Below are 12754 nucleotides of genomic sequence, written 5' to 3' on the forward strand. Positions count from 1 at the left end.
TTACGCCAAGGACTTTAAGCTGAAAAGGCTGATCAACCGGTGGCACTGCACTTTCTGGGGGGCCAAACACTCAGTGAAGGGCCTTAGGTTCCGTATAATCAACCATGCCCCTCCCCTTACGGAGAGGAGGCAATAGAGAGAAGATCCTGCTCCAAAGGGAAACACAATGGATTTTTGAGTTTGGTACTTTGTCGCCCAAGGGACTAAATATCAGCATGGGGTGGCAATGTTACTTATAGTACACATTTAATAATGAGTACCCACAATCCTAATGATATGCTTACCAATATCTCTCTCCTTTTAACATAAGTATGTTAGAGATATGTTACTGTGAGACTTTATGCCTTCCTCCATGAGAGTCTAGAGCTAGTAAATGAGAGTCCAGATACATTGTTGTGATGCATTTTGTTAATTCAATATGCTTTCTCAGTTATACACTACCTTCTTTTGCCTTAACACAGTTGCTGTTTTTTTATGCTGACTATATACTAATGATGGTACTCTGTCGTGTATTTTTTTTTTTAATTTTTACACTAGCTGCTTTAATTGCATTTTTAACTTTTCGATTTTGTGTTGTCCATTTTTTCACATTTGGTGGCTCTTGGACTGTGCCCTCTGGGACTCCATAAAGATGGTAAGCTTGTTGTATCTGTTGATTATGTTTGATGCTATGGTAGCTTTTATTTTCTTATTATTTTTTTGTTGGATTAGTATAAGATATATTATTTCTTTAATAGTCCCCTTTCTTAGATTTCCCTGATCCTTCACTATTGGCTACCTATTTGCACATATATCCTGTATATAAGTTTCTTGCCTGTGTGTACACATATGGTAGTTGCTATGGTCACGGCTAACACTATGAGGCGATACCACACCTCCTCTTCATTGTGCCGTTTGCTCTTGTCTTTGCGTCTCCTAGACTACGGATGATGTGGAGAGGGTGTTACCACGCCTCTTTCTCCTTATTGGTACATGTGCTTTTGTTATTGCATCTCCTTGACTATAGATGATGCTGAGAGGGCGCTACAACGCTTGTCTCTGATGGCCGAGATCGGCCTGACCTTTGAAAGTGGATTTATTTATCGTTATTAGGTAATCAGTTGAATCCGTATCACTAGTTTATGGTATATTGAGTATTATGTTTTACTCTGCTGGGTAATGATGACTTTACTCCACTGTTTGTGTCCATGAGATGGACAACTTTCTTTGCCTTTTAGACTGCTGTGTCATTGAAGGGAGTGTTTCAGCCAACCAATGGGGATATGAATTTAAAGGCCATATTTTATATTTGTTTGTTTGCTTAAATCTTTTTACATTTGTTGCCTATTTTTCAATCTGTGTGCTCTAGAGGCACAGTCCATAAGCCACTGAATCCCTGTTTTTGACCCTTTAAACTAGATAAGATGTTGTTAACAATTGATGTTCAGCTTATTAGCTTTCAATTTACGTTTGTTTTGCACAAACTGTCTCCTGATTGGTAGACTGTTGTAGGAGGGCCTATCAGGTCTTTAAAGTTTTGGTTTGCATACTGTTTGTTCGTAAGAGTGTGCTGTTGACTAAAGACCATAAAGTGCTTTATTTGTACTTTTGACTCTCTCTCTCTATATCTATATCTATATCTATTATGTGTGTCTGTGTGTGTGCATATATATTTGCTCCAAAGATGCATCATTCTTAAAGGCCCACGATTTTGCCACAGCTCTTTTTATTTCAGCTGTAATATGTTTAGGGAGAGACTTACCTACCACTAAGTAAGCCTCTTGAATCACCTGTTTAAGCCAATATGCCAATGCTACCTTAGTAGCTTTTTACCCTTTGCGAGTCTCAGAGTAATGTACAAACAAACTAGAAGTTTTTTTTAACTCTTTAGTCGCTTGGAGATAGAACTTCAAAGCTCTAACTACTTCAAGATTATGAAAATATCTTTCCTTAGAGTCAGCAAGATATGGACAAAGAGAAGGAACAACAATTTTTTGAATGATGATATTAGTAGAAACCACTTTAGGAAGAAAATCCTATTTGGTACTCAATATATCCTTATCCTTGTGAAAATTTAAAAATAGAGGATCATAGGATAATGTGGACAACTCTAGACAAAGAGATAGCTAACAAGAAAAGCACCTAAATATTAAAAGTGCCCCAAAAATAAAGCTGCCAAAGGGCTGTAAATGGTGTTCCCAATGATGCTAGAACCATTAGAGACATAGGGGCCTATTTAAGAACGTGCAAGATGACATGATCCGATGTTGTGGATCATGTCCGTTGCACATCGATAAATGCCGACAGCATACTCTCTCAACATTTATCATTGCACCAGCAGTTCTTGTGAACTGCTGGTGCAATACCGCCCCTGCAGATTCAGCCACTATCAGGGGGTGTCAATCAACCCGATCGTATTGGATCGGGTTGATTTCCGGCGATGTCTGTCCGCCGCCTCAGAGCAGGCGGATAGGTTATGGAGCAGCGGTCTTTAGAAGGCTCGTCAGAAACACGGGACATCAAGCTCAATACGGAGCTTGATAAATATGCCCCATAATATGGAGAAAAAATTATGTTATGAGGAGTGCAGCTTAAGTCCACTGGCTATGCTGTACCTGTGCCAAAGTTCCTACAAATACCCTCTGGGCTGTGTCTGTGCTATGTAAAGTCTGTTACTATATGCAGCATCTCTCCACCGGCTTACCTAGCATGTCAATGTCAATGCAGCTGCAGCAGTATCCAGTAGAGAGCCCATCTAGTGCAGGTATAGAGTACCCCATGACTGATGTCCTGTTAGAAAAATTCTGTGCACATAGCAGTGTATTCCTGTGTCCCTGTATCATTCAGCTGCTGTGAAGTGTCTTTTCGGTCTTGTTTGTAAATGATACTCCTCTAGACTCGAGAGCAGGGGAGCTATCCTATGAGGTCAAGAACAAAAAACTAAGAGAGAGATGGGAGATGGGAGGCTTATATACTGTATATGGCAAAAGATAACAATCAGTATAATCGGTACCTTAATAAGAAAACAGTCAATAATGTAAACAATACAACCACTTTTTTAACTCAAGAAATACATAATTAGAACATAACCATATTATCAAATGTCTAATTTTCTTATATGTCTCTCCCCATCATAAATACTATGAAAATCATTGTGCCCTAAAGAAAAAAAAGAGGTAAAGGGAGGGAGACCCCTCTCATCTGTAGTCCTCCTCTCTGTCTCTCGACCAAAATTTCTTATATTAATAACTATTTAAAAAAAAATTAGAACCCTAATGGGTTGAAAAATGTGTGTTTGAATGTCTAAAGGTATATGATTGAATGTGTTTCCCCATTTATTGAAAAAAAAATTCCGAACATATTTACTATGTCATTTTGTTCAATAAATAATTGATTATGGATTCATTTTAAAATTGCTGAGAAATATAGACTCTTTTTGACTTCCTATATTTTAAAAAATGAATTCCAATTGGATAAAATTGCTGAATCTTTCATCACTCTGGCTTAAAGGGACACTGTACCCAAAAATTTTCTTTCGTGATTCAGATTGAGCATGAAATTTTAAGCAACTTTCTAATTTACTCCTATTATCAAATTTTCTTCATTCTCTTGGTATCTTTATTTGAAATGCAAGAATGTAAGATTAGATGCCGGCCCATTTTTGGTGAACAACCTGGGTTGTCCTTGCTGATTGGTGGATAAATTCATCCACCAATAAAAAACTGCTGTCCAGAGTACTGAAACCAAAAAAAAGCTTAGATGCCTTCTTTTTTAAATAATGATAGCAAGAGAATGAAGAAAAATTGATAATAGGAGTAAATTAGAAAGTTGCTTAAAATTGCATGCTCTTTCTGAATTACAATAGAAAATTTTTGGGTACAGTGTCCCTTTAACTGTATAGGGAAAAAAAATATGCCTGGCAGTTAGAACAGTTTCTTTTACATATTTTTCACTGTTATTAAAGGGACATTTAACCTAAAAAAATCTTTTATTATTCAGATAGAGAATACAATTTTTCAAAAGTTTCCAACTTACTTCTATTATCAACATTTTTTAATTCTCATGTTATTCTTTGTTAAAGAGATACCTAGGTAGGTAGCGTGCACATGCCTGAAGCACTACAGGACAGGAAATAATGCTGCCATCTAGTCCTACTGCTAATGTATAACATTGTTGCAAAACTGCTGCTATATACTGCTGCAGACAACATGCACACTCTTGAGCTTACATTTCTGCTTTTCAAATAAGGATAACAAGAAAACTAAGATAATTTGATAATAGAAGTAAATTAGAAAGTTGTTTAAAATGTTATGTTCTATCTAAATCATGAATGAAAAAAAAAAATGGAATTTACGTCCCTTTAACTGAATTTTTGATAAAGCAGACTTAGTCCATTTTTTATTGGATTGACACAAAGTTAAAAAAAATTGTGACAATTGTTGGGGTTTTCATCTAGACATTGTTAGAGGTGTTAAAAATTATTTTTTCATTACCTTTACATGTGATTCCTCCCATGCTGAGGATTGTGTAACATTTTCTATTCTAACAAAACACATTTTAAAATCTTCTGAGCTAATTTTAGGGAAGATAGACTGCCATTTTGAGCTAATCTCTTTTAGGTTGACTTGCAATTGAATTGACTTTAAAACTTTATGGAAGCAGTGGATATAATTATTTCTGACTTTATACCCTTTTAAAACCATCTCTGCACCAGACCATTACCAATCTATATATTCTACTCTGCTTAGTTCAGAAAACAGGTGTCTAAATTGAAGATATTTGTTAGGTCAAATTCCTGCTTAAGCGCCTCAAAGGATTTACATATAGATTGTTCTCCATCTCTTAGCTGATTGACATTGGATTGAACTATTGATATACATGATTATAAATTCTATTGATAGCTTTGCAACAAAAAAAAAAAAACTGCATGCCAATTGAATGACAAATGTAATGTAAATATGCAGCTGAGATATGACCTGTAAGGAATATTTGTGTGCTGTTGTAAATAAGGTTTAAGAATATAGAATTTATGAGTCATTTAAATAAGCTTTAGGCATAGGCCATAGAAATATTTGATGTGAGGAACAGGCAATACTAAATATCAGAAACTGGAACTGGGCCTTGGGCAATTTATAGAGTTGGATAAATTACCAGTGGTTTCGGTATTTAGAAGCTTTAATTCACTGTAGGTTGTAATTTATATATTTACAGATATTTTCTTTGAAGGGATAGTAAATATCTTGTAATTATAAGACATTTCTGTCAAAATGAAACGTTCCCAATTCATATAAATAATGCAATTTTCAGTTTCCTTCTATTATCAATTACTTTTTTTGACCGGGCATACCTAGGTTGGTTCAGTGCACTACTTGGAGATAGCTGGTGAATTGATGGATATGCAAGTACTAGTCTAATAATAAAATAGCATATTAGAGCATTTTCTTTTTATACTTGTATGACCCTTTAAATGTACGTTTAAAAAAATGACATTATGAATGGTGCTGCAATTTTTCATTTAAGATGTAGGTAGTGAAGTGTTTTTTTTTTGTTTTTTTTTTTAATTTGAATAATCAAATAATAATGGTTTATCCAAAAAGTGATTAGGGATGGGCGAATGTTTCGCAACATTCGAAAAACGGCACAAATTTTAACACATTCGTCCGTTCGAATCGAATTTCGAATGTTTACATAACATTCTAACATTCGATTTTCGTATCTTCGGTTTCGAATTTTACGATTACATTCGAAAATATTATTTTCGAAAAATTCGAATTTAGATTGTAATAGTATTTCTAATGCTTTTTCTTTAAATGTAATATTCGAATTATGCAATATTCGAATTCGAAAAATTCGAATTTAGATTGTTATAGTATTTCTAATGCTTTTTCTTTAAATGTAATATTTGAATTATGCAATACGTGTATTCGAATTTGAAAAATTCGAATTTAGATTGTAATAGTATTTCTAATGCTTTTTCTTTCAATGTAATATTCGAATTATGCAACAATATTCGAATTCGAAAAATTCTAATTTATATTCGAATTCGAAAAATTCGAATTTATATGTTTGTAATAGTATTTCTAATGCTTTCTTTAAATGTAATATTCGAATTATGCAATATTCTATATGGAAACATTCGAAATGATATATTTGTATCTATTATGTATCAATTTACTAGATTCCCTCCCTACCACATGAACTATTGAACTTCTGAATAGTATTTGTTAAATAGAATGTTAAATTCGAAATTTCGAATGTGGACATTCAATATAATTATAAACATTCGAATTCGAAAGTGACATTCGAAAACTGTAAATAACATTTGATTTTAAAATTTTAAGAATATTCGTTCTTATCGACATTCGGATTTAGAATTCGGTAATAACATTCGTTCTACATTCGAAATTCGAAAATTTACACATTCGCCCATCCCTAAAAGTGATGTCAGACAGGAAACTGAAAAAAATGTTGATAATGGAAATACATAAAAAAGAGAAAATAAAAGAAGCGCAGCACGGATCTAAGTGCAGATTAAAACAAATTTTAATAAAAGAGCCCCATACGCATATACAGGCTACTCACAGGATACAAGTTAAAAACTGGCATTTCACTAATCAAGATGAGTCCAGACGAAAGTTCATATGATATGAAAGAACGTTGTCAGCTCCAGTTTATGTCAACCGGATCTAAAACACACCATTCAGTGTGACTCGCACATCCGGTTTAGGTTTAAAAGACAAGGGAATCGGTAAGTTTCTTTACTCTTGAAAAATGTCCTACGGTTCAGGAACGAGACGTACGTCGAGAATAAGATACTTGTACTCTATCCCCCTGTGAGGCTCTGACTGTTTTGGAGTGTCTTTTGAATGCCAGTACAGCTGAGGGTGGTGCACATTTATCCGCATTGCCCCACGGCTAGGCTTGGTGATTCATTATACTTTGTGACTCACTGGCTGTAGCTGGTTTTGCGCAATCTCTTTTTGTATAGATTTTCTCCGGTTGACATAAACTGGAGCTGACAATGTTCTTTCATATCATATGAACTTTCGTCTGGACTCATCTTGATTAGTGAAATGCCAGTTTTTAACTTGTATCCTGTGAGTAGCCTGTATGTGCCTATGGGGCTCTTTTATTAATTTTTTTTTAATCTGCACTTAGATCCGTGCTGCGCTTCTCTTATTTTCTCTTTTTTAGTTCATGCGCACTGGTTGTGGATTGAATCAACAGTAAAGAGGAGCAGCAAACTTACAGAAAATTTTGAAATTACCCCTTTTCCACATGTGGATATCCTGACATCAGATTTGAACTGATTTGATTTGGTTACTAATCTTCAGTAAACCACCTAGGGTCCTGGACTTCTATAAACATTCTAAGGACGGTACCTTAAGAGACATATTGTGTTGTTATTTATATAAGTTTATTGGGTCTTAATCTGTTTACCCCATACCTATCTTATTGATCTCCTTGTACCCAGATATGTGTTTTTGAAATATTTTTTAATAGAAGGGGCAGCGATAGGTGTGGTTTCCACAGTGGAAATACATAGTTAGTTGGCATAAACAAAATGTAAGCATTTGCAGTCCATACTATTAAAGGGACATGAAACCCCAAATTGTTCCTTTATGATTTAGCTAAATAATACAATTGTAATGAACTTTCAAATGTACTTTTATTATCTATCTAATTTACTTAGTTCTTTTGGTATCCTTTGTTGAAAACCATACCTAGGTAGACTTGAGAGTAGGGGAGCTAGATTCTGATTGGTGGCTGCACATACATATATGCCTCTTGTTATTGGCTTACCTATGTGTCCAGCTAGCTCTCAGTAGTGTGTTGCTGCTCCCTCAACAAAGAATACCAAGAGAATGAAGAAAAATGTATAATATAAGTAAATTGTAAAGTTGTTTTAAAAGACAAGCTCTACCTGAATCATGAAAAAAATTGGGCTTGATGTTCCTTTAAATTATGATTCATTGGCTAAAGCAAGGGGAACAATTAAAAGCCGCCTAATGATTCAGTCACTGTAATGCCTTGCAGGTGCATTCCCTTGCCATTCTGTGTATATCCCTTTTAAAATGCTAAACATTAGCCAGATTATGACAGCACAAATCATTTTAATAGGTGTCCTAGAGAATAAGATAAGCTTGATGTTGAATCACCATCTGTGAGTCCATAATAAGCCAATTAAACAGTACATTATAAATGGGCAAACTAGTTTGTGATTAGATTGGCATTTGTTTTACACCAGTGTGTTACAGTTTCAAAGCAGTATATGTAATAACCAAGCACACTTTGGGCTCATTTACGCTCATCATCATCATTCTCCAGAAATATGTGGCTGGAATCTGAAGCTATATCACAATTCTATTTTACAGGCTCAGCAACTCACTGAACTGGAGCAAAAATTAACAGTGGCAAAGGAAGACATGGAAAAAGCATCCCTGGATAAAGTAAGTGCCCCTATGTGGAAACTAGTTTAAAGAATGTTATTTACTTATATATGAGCCATATGTCACAACAGGTATTGATATTCACTGTGCTCCACTCCAGATGTTTGTGCTTTAAGGGATATTAGAGTCAAAATTAAACCATTATGGTTCAGATAGAGCATACAATTTTAGAGGCTTTTAAATTTACTTCTACAGACAGATTTACTTTCTTATCTTGGTATTAATTTTAATAGCATATCTAGGTATCTAGGCCGCCAGCAGGGAGGTGTCAATCAACCCGATCGTACTCATTCGGGTTGATTTCCGGCGATTCCTGCCCGCCTCATCAGAGCAGGCTGACAGAGTTATGGAGCAGCGGTCTTGAGACCGCTTCTCCATAACTGGTGTTTCTGGCAAGTTTGAAGAGTCGCCAGAAACACGGGCCCACAAGCTCCGTTCAGAGCTTGATAAATGGGCCCCATTGGGAGAATACATGCACACAGAAAATTAAGTTTGTTTTTTCATGCTATTTGGGTTAATGATAGCGCAAAAAAAATACATTTTTTAAAACTTTTAATACGAACGCAACCCGAAAAGCACGCAAAAATGTGCGCCACTTGTAATCTAGCTCTATGTGTTTAATCTTAAATTGATATATTACTTTTGATTGGTTAAGCAATCAAGTTTAATGGTCTATTCCAATCCATTAGAAGAAAAGTGCAAAACCTTTTGCAATTTGCAGCTGTTTCAATCAATTAGAAATGATTAGAAAATAAGGTAGTTTGTGGTTTTCAAATTCACCAGAACTTTGCATCAAGAGAATATGGTGGCCGAATTGTAATCAGTCACAAATCACTATCAACATCTGTCTTCATGATTTGTAAGTCATTTGGGTTTTTTATTCAGCAACCTTAAAAACCATTCTTGTGGGCCGATTTATCATGTCCTGAATGGGGCCGTATACCCCTGTTTCCGCATGAGCCTTCAGGCTCACCGGAAACAGAAGTTAAGAAGCAGTGGCCGCTGCTCTTTAACTCATCTGCCGCCTCTGAAGCTGCAGACATCAATCTGCCCAATTGCATACGATCGAGTTGATTGACACCCCCTGCTAGTGGCCGATTGGCCGCAAATCTGCAGAGGGCGGCATTACACAAGCAATTTACCAGAACTGCTTGTGCAATGATAAATGCCAACAATGTATGCATATTGATAAATCGGCCCCATGGCATCTTTTCAGTGTCAATACTAAACAGTTCTCACAATATGTGTTAACGTCTTTATGCATTTACATTTAACTTGATAAATGCTATAATTTCAAATCACACATTTAAGCCATTAAAATGGATTACAGCTAAAATCCAATCATCAAATAGTTCATTTTTTTATTGCAATTAAAGGGATAGAAAGGTCAAAAATGAAATGTGCATTGGTGCATTTTAATTTCTAAGCATTTTCTTTCCTAAGATATGGAGAGTCCATGACGTCATTCAATTACTAGTGGGAATATCACTCCTGGCCAGAAGGAGGGGGCAAAGAGCACCACAGCAAAGCTGTTAAGTGTCACTCCCCTACCCATAATCCCCAGTCTTTCTCTTTGCCTCTGTCAATGTCAATGGAGGAGGTGAAGTTTGGTGTCTGAATAAATTGATTCCTTTTTGGGTACTTTTCCCTGCAAGCAAGGATTTGGGATTAAAAGAGTCCACATCAATCTCTTCAATAAAGTAGTGGTGGCTTTTAAGCAGTTAGGAAGCTGTGAGGTAGTTCTTGCTTTGTTTCCTAACACATTGCTGCCCATGGTACAGAAAGCCAGAGTTGGTTATTCTGTTCTTTCTTTTTCTACAGGTCTCTGTAAGGAGTATGTTTCCTTTCAAGCCTTGTGAGCTGTCTTTCTGCCGGACAGCTCGACTGCAGATAAGTTATTTTGTCTTCTAGGTCTTGGAGACTTGAACTTCAGAAGAATATTTCATATGAAGTAGATGGGGACATTTTTAAAATCCTTTATACAGGATTCTCTTTGGCAGTGGGCAGGCACATTATGAATGTTGAGACTAGGGGGGCTACTTATCAAGCCGTCTACTTTTCTGGCTTCGCCGGCCCAATACGTCCGCCTAAGCTCGCCTACCTTCGCCGCCGCGGACCTTGAATACGTTCGCCTAAGTTATCAAATAAAGCTGTCAAAAAGCCGCGGGGCGATGAGCAGCGGACTGTGACAGTTATCACTCATCCGATCTCGCTGCCCTTCGGCTTTTTCCCAGCTTTATTGCTAGCCTGTCACTAAGCACTCACACTAAACTGCACTGTTCTGCCCCCTATACCGGCGCCCCCGGAGGCCCCCGCAACTAAATAAAGTTACTAACCCCTAAACCGCCGCTCCTAGACCCTGCCGCAAGTCTTATAAATGTATTAACCCCTAAACCGCCGCTCCCGGACACCGCTGCCACCTACATTATACCTAGTAACCCCTATCCTGCCCCCCCTATACCGTCGCCCTCTATTATAAAATTATTAACCCCTATCCTGCTGATCCCGCACCTCTCCGCAACTAAATAAATAGTTTAACCCCTAAACCGCCGCTCCATGAACCCGCCGCAACCTATAATAAATTTATTAACCCCTATCCTGCCCCCCACTACGCCGCCGCCACTGTAATAAAATGATTAACCCCTAAACCTAAGTCTAACCCTAACCCTAACGCCCCCCTAACTTAAATATTAATTAAATAAATCTAAATAAATTAACTCTTATTAACTAAATGAATCCTATTTAAAACTAAATACTTACTTATAAAATAAACCCTAATATAGCTACAATATAAATAATAATTATATTCTAGCTATCTTAGGATTTATATTTATTTTACAGGTACCTTTCAATTTATTTTAACCATGTACAATAACTATTAAATAGTTATTAACTATTTAATAGCTTACCTAGCTAAAATAAAGAGAAATGTACCTGTGAAATAAATCCTAACCTAAGTTACAATTACACCTAACACTACACTATACTTTAATAAATTATTCCTATTTAAAAATAAATACTTACCTGTAAAATAAACCCTAAGATAGCTACAATGTAATTAATAATTATATTATAGCTATCTTAGGATTTATATTTATTTTACAGGTAACTTTGTATTTATTTTAGCTAGTTAGAATACTTATTAAATAGTTATTAACTATTTAATAACTACCTAGCTAAAAGAAATACAAAATTACCTGTAAAATAAATCCTAACTTAAGTTACAATTAAACCTAATACTACACTATCATTAAATTAACTAAATAAACTACCTACAAAGAACTACAATGAAATACAATTACATAAACTAACTAAAGTACAAAAAATAAAAAAAGCTAAGTTACAAAAAATAAAAAATTAAGTTACAAACATGTTAAAAATATTACAACAATTTTAAGCTACGTACACCTAATCTAAGCCCCCTAATAAAATAACAAACCCCCCCAAAATAAAAAAAATCCCTACCCTATTCTAAATTACATAAATTTCAAAGCTCTTTTACCTTACCAGCCCTTAAAAGGGCCATTTGTGGGGGCATGCCCCAAAAAGTTCAGCTCTTTTGCCTGTAAAATAAAAATACAACCCCCCCCCAACATTAAAACCCACCACCCACATACCCCTAATCTAACCCAAACCCCCCTTACAAAAACCTAACACTAATCCCCTGAAGATCATCCTACCTTGAGTCGTCTTCACTCAGCCGAGCCACCGATGGAACTGAAGAGGACATCCGGAGCGGAAGAAGTTAATCCTCCAAGCGGCGCTGAAGAAATCTTCCATCCGATGAAGTCATCATCCAGGCGGCGCTGAAGAAGTCTTCGATCCGGCCGATGTCATCTTCAAAGAGGCGCTGAAGAGGTCTTCTATCCGGGCGAAGTCATCTTCCAAGCCGGGTCTTCAATCTTCCTTCCGCCGACGCGGAACCACCTTCTTCACCGACGGACTACGACGAATGACGGCTCCTTTAAGGGACGTCATCCAAGATGGCGTCCCCTCAATTCCGATTGGCTGATAGGATTCTATCAGCCAATCGGAATTAAGGTAGGAAAATCTGATTGGCTGATGGAATCAGCCAATCAGATTGAGCTCGCATTCTATTGGCTGGCGGTGTAGGGGGGGCAGATTAGGGGTTAATAAATGTATTATAGGTGGCGACGGTGTAGGGGGGGCAGGATAGGGGTTAATACATTTAATATAGGTTGCGGCGGGTTCAGGGAGCGGCGGGTTAGGGGTTAATACATTTATTATAGTTGCGGTGGGCTCCGGGAGCGGCGGTTTAGGGGTTAATATGTATAGAGTAGCTTGCGGTGGGCTCCGGGAGCGGC

General features: G+C 36.6%; 1 protein-coding gene across 1 annotated transcript in view; it reads left to right on the forward strand.

Annotated features, from left to right (window-relative positions):
* LUZP2 (leucine zipper protein 2) overlaps nt 1-12754 on the forward strand; it is a 1349153-nt gene that overhangs the window by 1033510 nt on the left and 302889 nt on the right. The window contains 1 exon segment of the mRNA XM_053689315.1: nt 8355-8429. Coding sequence (XP_053545290.1) covers nt 8355-8429 — 75 coding nt within the window.

Source organism: Bombina bombina, chromosome 7 (assembly GCF_027579735.1).
Source record: "Bombina bombina isolate aBomBom1 chromosome 7, aBomBom1.pri, whole genome shotgun sequence".
Classification (NCBI taxonomy): domain Eukaryota; kingdom Metazoa; phylum Chordata; class Amphibia; order Anura; family Bombinatoridae; genus Bombina; species Bombina bombina.